The following is a 20,189-nucleotide window of genomic DNA, read 5'->3' as shown; positions in this document are numbered from 1 at the left end:
AGGTATTTTCTCTGGTATATTGCTCTGTGAATTGTCAGAATGTGTTTTGTCTTCATTTGCATGCTTTGAGGATCTTTGTTTCTACCTATTCTAAAATATGCACAGTTTGTATCATGAGTCATATTTCCATTTAATTTAGACTATTTTTATCATTTGTTGTATTTGGTTGGTTCATAAATTTAATTTCACCCACATTTATGTAGTTTTCAGATGCTTCAAGCATCCAAGGTGTGCATGTACAAATTCCACTGAAACTGAACCCATGCTCTACTTGTTGCTAACACTTCAGATTACTGGAGCGCATCAAAATTCAGAAAACCTTTTTATAGACAAATAACGACCAATCCTATTTCTTTATTTTCTTTCTTCTCTATTGAAGTATTGTGATACTAACACATGTCCTCAATGCCGAATTTTCTCTAGAAGAACACAAAAGATGTTCCGTTAGCGAATGTTAAATTGGTTCAGTGCTATCAAATTAGACACAGTGAGGAACCAGTTTTCAAACCGTACAACACGTTCCCACTTTCAGCCACTCAGTTTAGAAACTAATTCCTGCCATGTGTTTTACTTGCGAACGTGACACATACTTCAATTAGCACCCTTCACATGCTCTCACCAGCACATTATAATGGGCGGTATGAAGACTAGCATAACACTCACGGGCTCAGCGTTTTCTATTTTACAGTTATTAGCAGAAGGTTAACTCGGAGCACAACTGCCTCTTCTTTAAAGCAAATGGAATCTGTGCAGTTTTAGCCGGATGCTGACCCCTATTAGGAGAGCCTCCAACGAATGATGGCTTTCCTGACTATCCGTGCGGGGTCATGCCGTATGTGTGTGTTTTTCTCAATGAGCTCTTTAACCCCATCTCTAAGCCCCCACACTTGTGTAGAGAGTGTTTAATATACTAGGTCAAGTGATCGAGTCAGTATCACCATTGGCTCCGTTCCACTTTGTGTAGTAAAGTCATTTCGACTTGTTTCCGCAGTTTGGGTTTTGTTTAAATACTTCTTTCGTATTTAACGCTTCAAGGACCCATGGCTGCCTTTTGGGCCATTGTTTGCTGCTAAAGCTCTTGATCAAAAACATGCCGTTTTTGTGCATTCAAAAGCAAAGTTCGGAAACGGCGCAGTGAGCAGGGAATAGAGAGCGTCTCGCAGGTGAAAATGACTACACACAGAGCCGTGTTGCGATGCGTTGCTGCATGAACACGCTGCTCCACGATGATGGAGTAATCCATTTCCCCAGCAGCTCTCCTGATGCCATAAACACAGGCACTAGGCGGACATGTCATTCCTCATTCTAGGCAAGGACATGCAGTTTGGGAAAACGCTGGAGATTTGTAACGCTTTAGCGCTCTGTGTTTTTCCTTTTTCTTATTTTACACCGCCTCTGTTTATATTGCTGATTTATTTAAAACATTTTCTTTGAGATGAAGTTCATTGATGTGTCAGGTTGCGTTTGATATCACACATTTGTATGCTCCGGGTATGTTTGTAAACCAATGCATAAGAACAGAGAGGAATTTTAATAGAAATACCATCTGTTTGGATTCTGACAGCTTCTTGAGACTGAACCAAAACCTGTTCGTCAGGTTGTGCCACTGCTGAAATCTGCAGCTTTTCACATGCACGTACAGTACTACTCCAGGATATATAACAAATGTTTTGCAAGCAGATAACTGCTTCCTGTGTGCCATTCTCAAACTTGTTGACTGTTATTCTACATCATTTGAGCACATTCCCCCCTACAAAGATAAAAGCTCTGATTGTTGCTCTCTGCTGAGATTGTATTCAAACACTTCAGTGTTACATAAAATCACAAAGTGCCGTAGTGCATCTAGATTTACTGTTTTGCTAACAGCACCTCTTGTTTGCATTCTCTGCTCTGTGATATCTCTGTGAACACAGCATAGCATTTTAATTCAGAGTGAACGGTATTGATCTGTAAAGAAGGTTATATTCATCATGTAAGAATATTATTCAGTCTAAATTTGGCGTGGTAGATGGTAACGTTAATAGCAAAATCTATAGCCTTTCATCTGCCGCTGTAGGCTGTGAGGAGTGTGTCGGAGAAGATTTTTGTCGAAAAAAGATTCTTTGAGACAGTCTAAAAAGGCCAGCGTCTAGCAGAAAACCAATTCTAGACCGCCCACCGTCTTTGAATCGGGAACATTTTAAGTGTGCAAATACTTCGCCCTTAATTAGAGCAAAAACTTTGCATCTGTCCTTTGAAGAGGGCTCAAGAAGCTTCCTTGCTCTTGGCAGCCACCGCTGATTCTAGTGCCTCCTGCCATGCAGCCAAAATGACCATTCCTGCTTTATTTTTGCCCTGAAATAAGAGACATTCAGAATAAATATTGAATTTAAATCGAATCCCTCACAGGATACATTCGCACAGCAGCAGAATACAGCAGTCAGTCCTGATTTTTCATTCTAAATATGGTTTCATTGACACATCGTTTGATTAAACTGAAGTGACAACTGCATTTTATGAACAAATTGACACATAATCACATTTATCTCAAGTACTCCTAAAAATATTAAAAAAAAAGCTATATCTCTCTGTGAAAGTAAATTATTTAACCAGCTTGTCTGTTTCTGTATCTTCTTTCAGATATTTAATCTGTATGTTTATCTATTATAAGCAGTTAAACCAGGGACCTTTACTTGCGTATAAATGTGTTTATTTATTTACCTGGAAAATTACTTTTAGATGCTGACATGACAATGTCAAAATAAATACATAAATCATACGTAGAACACAAAAGGGTTTGCCGTATTAAAACAGTTTGAGTGTCTCCTGTTAGTAAATATGGCTGTCAGTCCCAAACACTGACTAGCAGTGTAGCTGAAATAGTTTTGCTGCCTTAAATCAGAAAATTGTGCCTCTCCCCTCTAGTGAGCTTCTCTACTTTTGTATTTGTTTATTTTTTCTTTTACTATATATTTAGAGCACTGTTGCTTAATTCTCTTAAGTAATTACACCGCAGTGGGTGTAGTTTGCTAGAGTGCTTGTGCAAAGGGAGGTGAGAAGGAGCACTGATTTTCTGCCAAGATTTCTGAACAGCTTGCAGTTGAACCCCTCCGTTCTTTTTCTTTCCATTCGAGTCTATCAGGCCATTGACAGTAGCATCACTTTATGTAATTCCCTGTTCTGAAAAGCTTTTGCACGTTGAGAGATTTCTATGTCTCTAGCTCAGGATGGCCAAGAAGCCTTGCTGGCATTTTGCAGCCATCTTGGTCCACAATGGCCGCATGCCATTGATTCAGCTGTGGTTTTATCACACTGCCGCACAACATGACAGCGCAGACCAGATGTGCACTAGTTACTGCATGCTACTGCTATGGGAATCAACTCTGAGTTTATCACTGCATACCAACCCCTTAGTGTTGACTACTGCTTGCTAGAGAAGTCGTGCTATGTTTTCACTCAAACCGATTTTCTGGCACAGTCCAGATGAAACTCAATCAATTGACTGAACTTGGATGTTAGCCTACATCTGATGACCAAGGATGTGGTGTTATATTATTATTAAGAGCTTTTATTTAATCACATATACAGCAAAAGCTATTTTAAATTTGAAATAACTGTTTTTCGATTTCTGTATTTTAAAATATAATTTATTCTCATGATGGCGAAGCTGAAATTTCTGCAGCCGTTACTCCAGTCTTAATTCGAATATGATCTGATCTGGTTTCTTGGAAACATTTAAAAAAGAGTTTACTGCTTAATGTTTATGTAAAAACAGTAACAATTTTTTTTCAGGATTCTCTGATGAATAGAAGAAAAGTCAATTTTTTGTATTCAATGCATGCCTGTTTAATGAATATTTCAGTTTTGTTAAAAAAATAATATAGAAACACATGGTTTTAGGCCTGCACAATTATGACAAAAATCATAATTGGGAAATCGTTATTGAGATTATTAATTACCATTATCACAATTTACACTGAATGATGTTTATACCATTGTTTGAAGCAACTGCATGCCATATTTTTACATGTGCATAAACAAGCTAAAAACACTCTTAACAGAAAAACCTTTATTGCTTTTTTAAAGTATTATGCCTCAAATGTCAATTATATATAGGATTGATTCATTCTTTTAATAAAAAAAGTAAAAAAAAAAATTATAATAATTATGAATGGTATTTTAATTTCATACTAAAACCCTTAAGATAATGTGTAGAAAGAAAAAAAAACACATCTATGTATCAATTAATTTGTCAATCAGTCCATCAATATATCTATATTGATCTGTCTGTTAAACCTATAAAAAATGTTTTGCCTTATTGTCTAAAGAAGGCAAGTTACGACACCTATTTAAAAAAAGAAAAATTTTATAGACATGGATTTCTTGAATAGATTAATGCTATTTAATCTAGGATTTCAGGATTTTGATTTGGGAATTCTGAATGATTCATGGCTCTGCTGATGTCATCTTTAACAGTGAGGTTGTGTCAGGCAGCGTGTAGCCCTTTGATAGAAAATATCAGCATTTATATAAATATATATATATATATATATATATATATATATATTTTTTTTTTTTTGACATTTCATGCCTCTCATAATGAAAGCCCCTTCTCTTATTGGTGACCTTATTAGAGTTGCTGTTAATTTCAGGGCTACCTTGTTCCTGTCTCCTCTTTTTGTGCACGCCTCCCATTACAGACCAGTCAGCCTCAGGCATTAGAAGGCGCACCAACAGGGAGCATTAACTGTAAATAAACAGGGCAGCCGCCTCCCCAATAGGATGCTACCACCCTGATAACAGACCCCTCTTAGCAGCGCTGTTGACCTTCTCTTCGCCACAGGCTTACCAAGGACCCTTCAGCTTCTTCTGTCTTTATCTCCCAAGTCTCTGCAGGAAAGATTATTCTTATTGCCAGGCCAGGGATATAGAGCAGGAACTAGAGGAAGAGATAACAAAAGAGAGCAAGTGAGTGTGTTAGGGAAAGATGAAAACAAAAAGACAATGCCTGAAGAAACAGCCGACAGGAACAGAAAAGGACCTGGTCTGTTGTCCTGCTGGCAAAGCGTCTTTTGTCCTTTGTAGGACTTCATATAATTAACTCGTAAAGAGATAGCATGAAATTTGAAGTGACTTCTGTTTACCCACTAAGGACTCAAACCGTACAGCTAACAAAATGATAAGGCATGGAATGAAAGAGAAGGAGAACAAAGCGGTACATAATCTAAATCTGGATTTAAAGGGGTAACAACGTTAACCACGCATTCTTCACAATAAGATGAAGAGGGAAGACCACAGTTGACGGCGGTGAGTGGCTCTTTTAAGAGAGTGCCTCCAGGAGTCTGGGGCTTCAGAAAAGCCGGCATGTTTCATGGCTGAGATCGATGGTACAATTTAGTACATTTTACAGTGAATGCCTCCCCGTGACCTGCCGACTGTTATGAAATGAACACACTTGCTTTGGGCCCTTTTTTATTCGAGCAATACCGATACAAGGGCAGCAAGAAAATTTGAACCTTTTCAGATTCATTGGCCCCTTTATCACTGCTGCCAAGCGTGTGGGCTGCAAAGCACAGATGCAGACGCTCTGTATTTTGTGCTGCTGAGGGTTCCGCATATCCATGCTAAAAGATAGATGTCAAGCAATTACTACTCTTGCATTTATTTCCTGCCCCATTTTTGATAAAATGCTAATGCGTGTGATTATTTTACTATTTAGTCTCATTTTAATGACAGTCTAGTGATTTGGGTGACATTGTGTAATTGATGTCATTAATTAGCATCTAGAGGCCGCTTAGCTTAAAACCCACATTCATGCTCAGCATGGCCTTCCTCATGGGACTCCCGGAACAGTGATGGAAATAGCGCTATGTGTTGTGGAGACTGCTAGTTTGAAGGCTTTTGCAGTTTTGACACCTGTTACAGACATTCTGAGAGTTAGAGGTCATGGCTCTATTCTTGTCCTGATTTAACGATAAAGATGTGAAAAAGTTTAGCAGAGATGGAGAGAGAGAAAAAGAGGGACACAGAGAGAGAGAGGGAGATTGATGTTGCCTCGGTGACACCTTGCCTTTAGACAGAGAGCAGGAAAAACTGCATGAAGTGAGTTTGGCTGGAGGTCTTGAGCCAGATACCTTTCCTGGGGTTTGAATCAATTCCAGCTTTATCAGTTGTCCGTGTCCAGGTATTCTCACCCGTGGGAGAGGCTGATGTGTTTTCCAATAATGAAAAGGAGCACATGGCAAAAACACATTTAAGAGGTGGCCAGTCTCCAGAGTCGCTTCTAATTTCCAATGCAGTTTGTAACAAAAGAAAAAAAACTCGTAGAAAGGTTGAAAGATATCTGTGTCCAATGCTGTTATCAGTACCTGGAATGCTCTAGACTCACCACATTACCACATTTGTCAACAGTAATTAAAGTATGGCTAGTCAATAGATACCAGATAGTACTTGTCCTTGTTGTTCAAATAGATGTGTTTATTCCTATTAGGTTCTGTTTTATAATCAGCTATTTGCATAACATGGTGACTTAATCTCAGCTGCAGTATATGAGTATTGTCATACTATGTTTTACCATGTATATTTGAATTAAATAATCTGTCAGGGAATTTGCAATGACTAAACCTCACTCCTCCATTGCTGGTTTATTGTTCTCTGACGTTCCCTTTTCAGTCTCTCAGTTCCTCTCTGTATGGTTCTGTTTTCCGGTGGTGGGTTGTTAGGCAGCTGTGAACTGCCGAGTGTCCCATTGTTCTGGATGAGCAGGAGGACTGCTCTAACTGACCAGGCTTGTAGTTCTGTAATGGGATTAGCCAAGCCATGTTCCTATTGTATGCCAAGTTCTGACAGATCTGCCCCCTGTTCTGTTTCTCTCCTTTTTCTGGTGCTTTCTCTTTCTCATTCACTTTTCAGTATTGCACTCATTTTTCTGCTTATTCGTTTTTTTTTTTTACAAGCAGAAACAAAACAATCTGTAGTGCATTTTGAAGAGATCTTGTTGTGAAGTTATTATGAACATCTCCAGAACCTTCTTAGAAAAGTTTTTAAGAGTCTCTTATGCTCTGCAAGACTGCATTTATTTGTTCAAAAATATAAAGTAAAGCAGTAGTATTATAAAATATTCGGATTTACAGTGATTTCTAGATAATTTTCCATTTCACCTGCATATACTTACAATTTCTTGCATTATATTTTTACATATGAAAACAAAACCAAATTTGTGGTTTACAAAATAGAGTGTTATTCACAAAATATTAAACACCATCATAGTTACAAACAATACTGAAATAATACAATAAAGAGTAATTTAACAACATTAGTTGTAAGATAAAACCCTAATGTTACACTTCTGAAAAAAACTAAGAAACGAAACGCATGACTTGTTCTTTTTTACTTCCAAAAACTATTAAATGTAATTAGAGTGTCATCCACTCTATATAGTACAGAAACATACTTATTTACAGATTGTTACATTTATTTTGCTGTTAAATCATGATAATATTTTACAGTTTGGTGGATTCTACAATATATGAGGCGTTGAAAGTTAGTCATAGAAACCAAAGAATATCAGAGAGGTAAATCAGTTGATAACCAGTGGAGGCCAAGTGTATGTTTTAGAAATAAGTGTTTTGAATTGAACAGCTGGAAGGAAGGAACAGTGTGAGGTAGCTGAGTGGAGACCACCCACATGCTTCTCCAGACAGCAAACACATTACATTAATACGGATTCTCCATTTGCTTTTCTCTTCTACATCTATAACAAGGTTAACCACATGAGAAACACACACACACGCACACACACACACGCTCAAACTCAAACACACACAAGCCACCAGATAAGATGATTCAACCTCCCACTCTTTTCTCTATATGGAATGTTTATTTCAGTTTGCTGATAACAGTGGGAATTAACTCCCTATAAATGAGAAAGTGTCTCTCCTCCCAGCAGCTCGGCGGTGTCGTTCTGCTGAGAGCAAACAGGCTATAAAAACAACACTGCCTCTATTCCCATTGAACTCCATGGAGTTTTCCTCTGAGCTGAGCTTGTTGCATTATTTGCTAAAAAACCCAATTTGTTAAATCCTAAGCACTGCATTGTAGAAGTCTCTTATGACAGAGTATGCAGATGAAATTCTCAAGACAGTTGAAACATATGAGAATTTGCTTGCATTATCTTTTTTCCCACTTTTTTTTTCCTCTCTTTTCTACTCCGTCCTTCTGCACACTCGCACAAGCACAAGCACACACACACTAGGCTAAAATACGGTCATTGATTTTTCCTCCCCTGGTTATACATTGAATTATCTGAGTTGTCAGTGAACTGTCATCCAAAATGGCGTTCGTCCTCCACGCTGTGATGGCCGGACCTCTCCTCTGCCGTAGTATTTATGCTTGTTTAGGGCTGGTCGAGGCGTTGTAGATTACAGCTCATCATGGTCTGACTCTGGAGTCAGGCACCATAAAATTAAAACTCAAATCAATGGTGTATCATATCCTCTCCCATCAAAATGATCATAGACTTGTTGCCCTGAAGCCCTGAAGAGTGTTTTTTCTTCTTCTCGGAAATATAAGGCTGTAAGGCATTATTTTCCAAATGGAGATTGAAGGAAAATTAATCTAAATCTTTGCTGCTAAATCAGCATTTTTGTGTGTGCGTGTGTTGATATTAAAATTGTGTGTATTAAAAAAATTGAAAAGCATGATCAAGAGAACTAATGATTAGTTACCTAGCAATGCATTTCAAGAGGAAAACGGCAGTGGATCTGTCAGCACCACGGACAGCAGCTTCATTCTGCTGTTTATGGAGCTGTCTTAGGTGCTGAAAAGTCAGTTTCTGAAAGAAAGGCGGTTTGACCTGCAATTTAGATTCAGATGGTTTGTGTGTGCTTTGGTTTGTCTGTACATGCACTCACAAAAGAAAGTACGCATGTACTGGTGAGTGTAGTTTTGGGAAACGCTGTGACTGCCCCCCATCTCAAAGCATGTATAAGGTCTTGTTTATGTATTTAGATTTTGTTATATTTACACAAAACAGTCAAGGCAACTTTTTAAGTAACTGTGAAAGTAGACTGCAAATTACTTGCAGAAAGTTTTGTTTCTCAACGTTTTTGTCTGTTGGTTTCATTATCTATGACATGAGATGTTGCCAGGGTCCAAAATTAACTTTTTTTGTATACACAGTTCCCCTCCCCGATATAGCTGATCAGTATAGGTGGAAAGTCATAATCTCTTTTTACAAATGCAAGCACATAAAAACAATTACCCAAGTTTGGGCATTTGTTCCTTTTTTTGTTCTACTAATTGTAGTTTGTATTACAATCACATGAAAACTATGAGAAATCGCATCTCATCCAATTAAACTTTAGCAATTAAGACCAAATCACTGGATCACTCTTACTGCATGTCGATGGCCAATATTTGATGCTAAAAGTGGCATAAATGGTTAATGTGCTGGAATGGATGAATGATGAATTAGCGTGCACATCTGTCTGGAACAGGTGCAGCCACCAGTCTCCCATTCTCTCCTTCTCTCTCTTTCTCCTCCAGTGACTGGCTTAGCTACTGATCCTTTCTCTCTTTCTCTGTATGGTTGGCTGATGTATAAAAAATACATGTTAGAGTTGTAAAACAGATGTTATTTTTGGTGTAAAGTGTGTTTGACTTGACTCTTCTCAGTTGCTGAGAGCTGCGGTGTGGAGCCCTATCACTTCTACTGGGAGTTCACGTCTGTCATTCACGTTAAGATATGAAGGGGAATGTGAAATGGCAATACATCTTGTTCTTAGCTGCCCTGGAGGTTTTGAACTATAAAACTGATTAAATTCATCTAGATGCCTCATTTTAAAGTGGATGTGTAGCACAGTTCTATGGCATTCTGCTACAAAAATAATAGCATAATCCCAAAAACTAACATTGCTGCAATACCATTAGCCAATTTAAGAGCATTGTTAATTATGAGATTAACCTCAAATAATTTTTATTATCATTATTGAATATATTGGTAGCCCTAGTTTAATTTCATTAGTCTTTCAAAACTGTTTTAGTATTGATTTAATATCAATGCCAAGGTACCAGGGGCTGATATCATACTAAAGCCAACATTTTCGCATCTGCCGAATCCTTATGCACACACGCTTTCAGAAAATGCTGCAAAATGCATCTATTGATCCACACATAAAAAACTATGTGTCATGTTTGCATTACATATGGACCTTTCCATTTCATCCAGATATGTTTATAAAGGTCACTCATTGACCTTTGCAATAGTTGTCTGATAATCTATAAAAACGCCTTTCCATCAGGAGTGTGCTACTGCTGTCATACTTGGATTTCTGCTGCAGGAGATTTGTGTTTAAAAAGAAAGTGATTTTAATCAGCTAAAGTGCCAATATCCATTTCATCTGGAAAGCACCATCAATCTGTACCCAATACACTGAAGAAAATGCGCAGTGACCATTAGAACCATTGGGCAGCTGTTCAGAAAATGAACACAAATGTATAAATTAGTTTATGAAGTTATATATTTAAGAGGCTAAAGTGACATGTTTTCATGCTTTATTTATAATCATCTGAACCGGCTGTATCGGGAAGTTAAACTTGAAAACGATGAACTTCACACTTTCGTAGTTTCATCCTGAGAGAATCCAAACCCGCTGGTTTTGTGGACAGGCAGAGTGAGTTTGCGATAAGTTCGGGAATGTTTGGGTTGTGTTGTCTCTGTTCTGGCAGAAGGATAATGTTCCGCTGGGCTCCGGTGTGACGGAATGGTGGTCACTCCATCTGTCAGTAATTAGCTCTGAGCTAGCTTCCACCGGGTGATGACTTCCACACTTCTTTCCCTGAACCCAGACTGCATGATCAGGGCAACCAGATGCATCTCCCCCTCCTTCCCTCCTTCCTTCATTTCATCCAACCTTAGCTCTTTGTTCTCATTTTCGTAGAATGGGGCTGCTGGACTAGCATCTGTCAATGCAGCATTTTACTATATTAAGTTAGTTATGTTGTCATTCGTCAGATACTTTTATCTATGTATTATAGCAGCCTTCAACCAAGTTTAAAAACCTCATGAAAGCTAAACGTGAGTGTTGTGCTTTTTAGTTAATGCCTGTTCCTTTTTATGTTTGTGTACTTTTAAAAGTGGACTAAATGAAACATTAGATGAAAGGATCCAAGGCACTACTTCTAGTTCAAATGTGACCAGCCAAAACAATAATAAAGGCTTTTAAACTTTGCTTTGGAACTTTATTTCTTTTAATGTTTATGACTTAAACTCAAAGAAAGAGCAACTTCTGGGATTATTATGAGGTCCTTCCAACAGGTAGCGTTCCTAAAAAACAGTAAATACTAAATACATCACACCATTTTGTGTGTTGTATTAGTGTATTTTCTCAGGTGTACAATTAGATTTCCTAATGGATTTAAAACAAACAACCTTTCAGTTACTATAGCTTAGACCTTAAAACTCTATGTTCCAAGATGGCCTCAAAATTCAGCCAGTATTTATGTTGCATTGGATTGTTGCTACAGGTGATCACACATTCTCCGTAATACTTCACACTGTGTGAGAAAATTAAAGTTTAAGACTGAACTTTATTACCTGCCAATTGACATTTGTGAGGGGACTGCAGTATACCAACAAAGCACTTTTCTGGTTTGTTATTATTTATTTGTTTGAGGCAGCCATGTTGAGGCTTGTTATTTTGCGATCTGCTACCAAAGCTGTCTAGTCGTCATCTGAGCGACTGCCAAGCATCTCTGCTGACTTCCTCCATCCCACCCAGTAAGAGTGTGTGTATGTGTGTGTCAAAATCTACGGGGAAAGAAAAGGTTAGACTGCAACACTATATTTTATTTCCCTTAACATAAATGAAATACTGTAAACACAAATATCAGTAGGATACCAACTGAGTTATAGTTCATTTTATTAGTCTACAGGGAAATCTCTCCCAGTCACTGCTCTCAGTGTGGACATATTTGTGTCTGCCAGGTTAAACTAAACAATAACACATTTTAAAATATATGTGTTTGTGTATGGATATATTAAAGCATATCATTGAGCCTCTGAATAGATTGAAGACCTGAAATTTGTTTCTTTGTCTCTCTGTAGGTAACCTGGGCCGTGTTGACTACATCAGTGAATTTGAGTTTGATCTCTTCATCAGGCCTGACACATGTAACCCACGCTTCAGAGTGTGGTTTAACTTCACAGTGGAAAATGTTCGAGAGACACAGGTGAGCCAAGACCTGCACAGAGGAGGTCACAAAAAATAATTCATATTAGATGTTGCTAGCAATTTTCAGAAAAACTAAATTCAGAGCACTGCATGCAATGAATTTTTTTTTTTTTTTTTGATTCATTAAAAAATTATTTATTTGAAATAAAAATTAAATAATAAAAAAGTATTAAATTAAGCAAAAAATATTTTGGTCTAAAAAAACCCAAACTTTTTCATGGTAGTGTAGTTGTGTAAAAAGGTTTTTTTTATATATACGGTTTCATGGTTGTTACATGGATGTTGTTGTTATTACTACTACTACTACTACTACTACTATTATTATCATTATTATTATTATTTGAACCAGCAAATTTTGTCAGTTCATAGCTATGAAATTATATTGCACCTTTTTTTTTACTCTTTCTATTTTGTTGGCCCAATGATGCATCATAAAACACATTGCAATGCAAGTGACTTTTGATGAAACTGTCTAGAAGTTTTAAATGTCATGAAAGATTGAAAGGTATTTGGGGCAGTGAGGTCTGCCTGTCATTATCACATTGATGATATGCCAAAAGTTTTTCAAGTGTCACCCACAAGCTCCCAAAGGCAGACAATTAGCACCGAAATAAATTCATCCCTTATGCTGACGTGAATCCTCAGCAGATTGGATGACTGATGCTTTAAATGACATCTCAGGCTCCTGGAAGAATCGATATCGCAAATGAATCTTAAATCATGCAGGCTTACATGAATTTAAATCACTTTTTCTGCGGAAGCGTGACGCTCAAGTGCCAGTTCATGCCTGTAATCAATTTACGGAGACCTCGTGGTACACGCGTCAGGCGCACAGATTGGTTTATACACAATGTAATTTATGGATGATTGAGTCAAGTTATCTCTGAAATGAATAAATTTCATCTTTTTTCTCACATGGTTTGAAGTGTCACGTGGCAAATCAACAAGTGGCAGCGTTCCCCCTGAAGAAACCAAATGTGCGCAAGTCAAATTGACAAACTTCACCTTGTTGTCGAGCTTCAAGTCTGTCTCTTTCTTTCTTTTTTTTTTTTTCTCTCTTGTTCTCTTAGCTTGTCACTGCGCAGACAGACAGTATCCACTCGTGAGCTCAGGACATTGTCATTGGTGGAGAGGAGTGGTCACATGCCACAGTGATATGTGGGAACAGAGGGCGTGTCCGCCGTACAGGCCAGCTGGATGGGCCGGGCTGCAGTTGTTTAGTTTTGTTAATGCCGGTCGAAGCCTCATCACGGCTGTCATTTTTGTTTAATAGCTAGAGGACAGTTTACACTAAGAAAGGAGGGGCAGAAGGAAGATACGCACGTTATCTCACTGATCTTAGATACCTACACACAGGGATTGCACACACCGAGGACGATATGAGGAGAGAGGAGCTGTTATTAATAGGAAGTGCTTTACAAAGAAATATAAAGAGAGACAAAATGCAACGTGCGAGAGAGAGACTAGATGAAAATGCGGGATGCTGTTGCCATCTCCTGTAGCCTGGCTCTATCAGCCCATCTCCCTGCAGTGCTGTAGTCAGCGCTAATCAAATTTTATGGGCAAGAGATGAATGGAAGCCCTAGTCCAGGAGTCTGATCGATTTTAGGGCCAGATACCACTCTGCATCCTGCGCCAACAGGATATTTGCTGCTATAGCAAAAAAGAGAAAGATCAGGAGGGGAAGAAAACACACACACACACACACACACACACACACACACACACACACACACATACACACCATACACGCTACAGGTGGCAAAAGAGAAACATTTACACTATTAGCTTCGGAGGTGCTTTGTTGATGCAGACTCCACCCTCCCCACTCTCTCCCGCTGTCACCACCTTGCCCTCTGTCTCCGTAATCTTTTCTCCATCAATCCAATTTCCGTTTAAAATGAGGACTAGTGTGAATTTAATCTACTTCAGTGGGAGGAGGTGGGGGCGGTCGGTTGGTTTAGCAGAATGGAGTTTGTTTGGTGAGGGTCTTCTGTAAAAGAGAGAGGCAAATGAAACACATATTGCACGTTTTTTTTTTTTATTAGATTTTTTTTTATTTAAAAAGGGAGAATAAGAACACAAATAAGCAGAATAACAGAATAGTTGAATAAAAGTGTACTGATCTGGCCAGCCCTGCGCTAGAGAGATATCAGGCCATGCACAGAGAAGTTGACGAGTGTTTTATTCCTGCACACCCACCAATTCTCTCTTTGCTAAAGAACAGGGGAATAGGAAGCGGTGAAAGTGTGTGATACTGAAGCTGAGATGACCATTTTGAAGTAAATGTAAGCTGGTGAAACAGATTTGGTCGTCTCAATCAGCTTAGCGGCTTTGTGGAAATTGGCTGCGGCATTTTTTTTTATGATGGATGGATGTCTTTTTCCTTTTCTTCTCCACCCAAAAAATCTGTTACCTTAGAACCTGAACTCCTCCTTGCCGTTGTGCTAAGGTTAATTATTTTGCGATGGAATGGAGTTTGCGGCTTCTGTTTAATCAACGACTGCAATTTTGTGTGTGTGTGTGTGTGTGTGGGGGTGTGTGTCGTCAAGAAACTGTTGCTTTAATGTGCATCCAAAATGTCTATTATACTGGCTCCTGTGTTGGGAAAAAAATGCTTTAGCAGATTTAATTGTCTTTGAAGAGGATGGTCATATTTGCAAGAGAACACCTAGGTTTGATCACATATCTAACGATGCGATTATGAAGCTATATGCAATTCATAGGCATTTTTAATCACGTTATTCCTCCCTGTTTTTATACTGGATATTTTTGGAAATTTACAGCTGCTGTGATATTGCTTTGGGCATTTTTTTATGTTCACATTCATGATTTATAATGTATAGTTAAAGCTGATTTTATTAATTGCTTGGATGGTTTTATGCTTGTTTACATTCAGTGTAGAACTACAAATCCTATAAACACTGTTAATAGGATAGGATGTGAGTTTATGTTAAATTTTATGGATTGCTTTAAAATTTCTAATTTTCTTTGTTGTTTTTTTGACACTTTTATAGAAAGGTACAGTAGAGAGAGGACAGAAAAAATATTTTGAGGTAAAAAAGCAAGCTTGAAATAATGTAGAATTTAAGCACGAAGGCTTACCATGTCAGAACCTTTTATTTTTATTTTTCTTTCTGTTAAAAGTGAACATTTCCACATAATCATAAAAAAGTAAGTTGTGTAAGCCAGCTGTGAACCAGTTTCACCTGCATGAGGTCCAAGGCTCAACATAAGGGCCTGCATTTTAATTTTCAATGACTTTCAAAAGCAAAGATTCTTGAGCACACCTGATCATAGACAAAAGGACCTTCTGAGTCATTTGTATGATGTTTCTAATTAATGTAATTAAGTATGTGTTTTTCCCCCTGTTCTGTACGAGAGTCAAAGACTGCTATTAGCTCATCAGAGTGACGGCAGCGCAGTGTAAACATTTTGACGTCTTGTATCTGCACAAAGAAAGGAAAAGACAGAACAGAGAAAGGAGAGATGGGGGTGAGAGTAGAGATCCTGGCCCATCCGTGAGTGCTGTAATGGATGAGATACATATTGATTTTTCTGCTGGAGTGGAGGGAGAATGGGTGGAGCAGGTGTGTGCTTGTATTAACAGTAGCATTAGCGTGTGTTTGTGCGTCAGCATGAATGTGTGTCTATGCGAGTGTGTAAATGTGATGGTGTCTGTGTGTGTGTGTGTGTGTGTGTGTGTGAGTGAGTGAGAGTGAGAGAGATTTGCGGGAATGGGCGTATGCTGAGTGATCTTGGCTGTGTGTTCTGGGAAGGCTGCTGGAGGTTGTGCTGTGTAATATCAGCTCTTTGGCACAGCCCGGCCTCTGCATCTGACTCTGTAAACCTGCATAATGGACTCTTATCACACACACACACACATTCATGCAATACTTTGTGTTAGTACAGAGACATTTAACCCTTCTGTTGTCCTTCAGACTGGACTGAGGGACATGATGGGAGGGGTAATGAATGTCTGCAGCGCTGTCTCTAGAGGACTGGAGCTAGATCTGTGTGGCCAAGGGCGGTGCCATTCGTGTATCCTTGTGTAAGTGTGTATGCGCACATGTATATCTGATATTGAAGTGTAGGATTAGAGGGCAACCGATGCAGTCTCCTGACATATGCAAATATGAGAGCATGATACAGGTCGCAGCTAGGAGTAGGTGGAATGACCGAAATGGAAAAAATAATGTCATTATTTTGTATCTCAAATGTTTGATGCAACTAAAGGATAATATTATTTTTGTTGCTGCCATAACGTTCAGACATTTTCAATAAGCATTATTTGAATGGATTTGCAAACTGGATATAGCATTATGATATAGGTAGGTACAAAAAAAGCAAAGTAGTAAATAATAGATTGTAAAATGATTCTAATATATTCTATAGAGGTTATGTTTGTGTCTTCTAAAACCCACTCACTATGAAAGACGTTACCTTGTTGGAAGTTAAATGTGTTGCATGCTGTCTTTAACAACTCATACTATGATAAAGACAGCAAAACAACAAAACAAAAAAAACATTATTTCAACTCACGTTTGTTCTGTTCACTTTCCTCTAGAGTCTTTCTGTGTATTGGCTGGTATTTTCTTCCAGTCTGTGTGTGGAAATGCTTTTAAGTCATTTCCCTGTCATCTCTCTGCCCACCGTTTTTGAGGTTTCTCCAGGGGGGGTGGAAGGAGAGAACAGATGTCTAGGATGAGGCAGGGGTCCTGTTTAGCCCTTGGTGAGGTTGTTTGAGGATTACACCTGTAATTTAGGTAAAGCAGCCCAAACAGCAAGACATAGACCTCCTGTATTCTCATACACGTTCTCCTGGAGTCTTCACAAACGTTATATTAAAATGTCATCTGTCATATTAGAAATAAACAGCCTTCTTCGATCCATCAGCTCTGATTTTACTTGCAGATGTTGTTTGTTTTTATTTTTATGTTATTAATTAGGGTTGTCAATTTAACATGTTGATTTAGTGGGATTAATTGTTAAATGCAACTTGTTAAAAATGAGCACAATTAATCATGCCCCCTGACCCATATGTAAATGCCATCATTTTAATATTTTTTCTACCATTGCAGCAATTCAAGCTTGAAGTAATACCAGTGCATCCTATACATGCTGCACAGACTGCAACAGAACGGAACAAAACAAAAGAATGTTATAAAGATTTTTTTTTTGACTGCTATCAACTACAGCTTTAAAGAAATTTTTCTTGCATACAAAAAAGCCATTTTTTACTTATTGAAAGCTTTTGTCTGCCAGCATATGTTAGTGTCTTAGAATTATCTTAATTTATGGCTTTTCTCAGCAGATATTCACACATGCCATTTAATTGCAATTCATTTGTTTCAGTTACAATTTGTAATCTATTGACAGCCCTTTTATTAATAGGATATTTTGATTCATAGCAGTGGAAAGTAGAACAGCGGTTATATTCTTTGCTCATTCAGAAAAACATTCTGATTAAGCCCCAGCTTTGTTTTGCGATCATTCCAAGCCATTGCTAATGTGGTCACACAAGCAGAGTGTTTCCTCCCAATATGGCGTGTCTATTTACAGTCTTGCTATACAAGCGGCTAATGTGGCTAATGTACTGTGATTTGGCCAGGCTGCCGGGGGATCTGCACAGGAAGCTCATTTCACAGATATATAAGCACGCTGCACAGAGCGGCTCCAGCAGCACCTCGGCACCGCGACGATCATCCGGATGGCGGGTGCATCTGCGCTCCATACGGAGCCCAATACAGTCCCTCTGCGGGAAAGACGGAGACCGTGCCATGCGCGGACCCCCTGCCAACATGAAAGCTTCAGATTACATCTGCAGCGTCCCTCGCCCTCCTCCCCCGAAACACCAACCAGCTAGGCAGGTGGCCCATTTATATACATTAAAAGAGCCAAACATCTCACGCCTCGACTTCAGGGCTTTTTGATAAAGGCCGCTGCTGGGAAAGGGGAGGGAGCCCGCAGGGCCCTTTTGAGTGGCTAAAAGGCTGAATTTGGCGGCCGGGTGGTGCTGTGCTTGGCGCGGCTAGCGGGACGCGTTGTAAGGGAATGGCAGGGGCCATGCCGAGCGCCACGCATCTGCACGAACGCGCGCAGCGGCGGGCCGAGGATCATCCTTTTACAGGCCATAATGAATACAGATTGCGCAGCCGGATCGAGATGCTCAGCAATCTGCTGTGCCGAAAATGAAACAACTGCTGCTCTAATCAAATAGTCTTTTCATGCCAGCATACTCCTTAAGTCGAGACTAAATTCAATTCCAGAATTCTGGGGTTATAAATGTTGTAATTAGACTATTGTTTTTAAACAGGAGGGTTCTGTACAGGCTGGCTCTCTATCTCCCTCTTGCTTTGTAGCTTCTGATCTCTATCTGAGTTGTAACCCATTGTGGCCCCAATGTGCTGAATGCGAAAGCTGAGGCTATAGACTCTTTGGGGCCCTTCAGAACCCCTCTGCCCAAGTCAGATTCATTATGCTGACTAGCATTCAGGGAGTCTGCAGTTTATTAAACAAAGAGGAGCTGGTGAGCAGCGGCGCACTGATGCTTTGTTGCAGCTTTTGTTTCTGTTTGTGCACTTAATTCAATCAGCTTCATGCCCCCCTCTAACCACGCTGTTTGTTCTTCGCCGTTAATTACTGCCTAAATTGTTCTCTTGATGTTATATCTGTGTTTATTTACAATGGGGGGCTGCAGAAATGCCTTATATAGAAAGGTGTGCAGCTGTTATTTTCTGGCTTTAGCCATCTATTCTCTACCTACCAATAAGAAACCCTGCAGACAAAGCAAATGATCGCTACATTGGAGCCTCCTAAAGTTGTTTGTGTTTAGACCTTAACTAAAGGGCATTGCTTTGCTTTCCTAAAATGTTTAGATATTCATTTTTATTCATTTAACTGGTGGGCCAAAGAATTGTTTTGATTTTTTCCTACGGGAAAAAGCAACTCAAGTTGTATTTTATTTTTGTAATTTACTTACTTACTTAATTTACTTACAATAGCCTGTTTCATTTTTCAGTTTTAATCACTGTGATGTTATAAAACTGGTATGAAATTTCAGTGTTTGGTTTTTATATTACATTCTTGTTTACTTGAATAATTGTTATGTGGTTTTGTCTTGATATATAAACAAAATCAGTCAACAGCTCCTCATTTTTACACCTACAGTGCACCTTTTGTGACCTTTATCTCATAATCTGTAATGCATACCCCTTTTCTCTGTCTGTTCTCAGTTAGCCTGGTTGTATTTGCAGTAGATGAATGTTATCGCTCACTAGATGAGCTCATAGAAATTGTGTGTCAGAATTAGTGGCGTGTGCAGACACCAGCGTCCAAACGAGCAGGATCTTCGCGAGTGCTGCTGTCGCTCACGGGCACTGCCACCCATTAGACGTCTCTCTAAACAGCTCCACGTTTATTGGTGGTTATGAAAAGGCACAAATTACAAAATGCAAACATGCTCTGCCTTTGTATGACACTCTTAATGCATTGAATGTGGATATTATGAAAGGCAGGCTGAGGCCTAGAACGAGACATGTGCCGGAGAGCTGTCCGCATTTGCATTTTCATCCCATTCAGTGGCTTCCACTTATTGCTCTAAAATTGTTTTTGAATCTCCAATTCTGTGGTTATGAGGCTGTATTGAATGCCATTTGCTCTGTATTATTTGATGTGGAGGCAGCGCAGAGAGGTGCTGTCAATCTTTGTTCATGGCTAATGTGGTTAAGTAAAGCCAATATGGTTGTTTTCAATGCGTGGTGTCGTGAACAGGGGCCCGGCTGGCGACTTGGCCAAGAGAGATAGAGAGAAATGAGGGAGATGCCGTGTTCTCCACTTATCTTACGTTTTGCCTGGCAAGGTATTAATTCATTGATGCTGTGTGTAATTTGCCAGATAAATAGGTTACATGTTATTTTGCTTCGAAGCTGAATTTAGCAGCTAGGTTTCACTGGGTGTGTTTCTGGGATGGATTAA

At 39.0% G+C, this 20,189-nt stretch overlaps 1 protein-coding gene across 1 annotated transcript in view; it reads left to right on the top strand.

The window, feature by feature from the left end:
• agbl4 (AGBL carboxypeptidase 4) overlaps positions 1-20,189 on the top strand; it is a 100,654-nt gene that overhangs the window by 7,939 nt on the left and 72,526 nt on the right. The window contains 1 exon segment of the mRNA XM_043247360.1: positions 12,086-12,210. Coding sequence (XP_043103295.1) covers positions 12,086-12,210 — 125 coding nt within the window.

The sequence above is a fragment of the Puntigrus tetrazona genome, chromosome 8 (assembly GCF_018831695.1).
Source record: "Puntigrus tetrazona isolate hp1 chromosome 8, ASM1883169v1, whole genome shotgun sequence".
Classification (NCBI taxonomy): domain Eukaryota; kingdom Metazoa; phylum Chordata; class Actinopteri; order Cypriniformes; family Cyprinidae; genus Puntigrus; species Puntigrus tetrazona.
The sequence above is the reverse complement of the archived record's forward strand: the minus strand, read 5'-3'. Positions and strand labels throughout refer to the sequence as shown.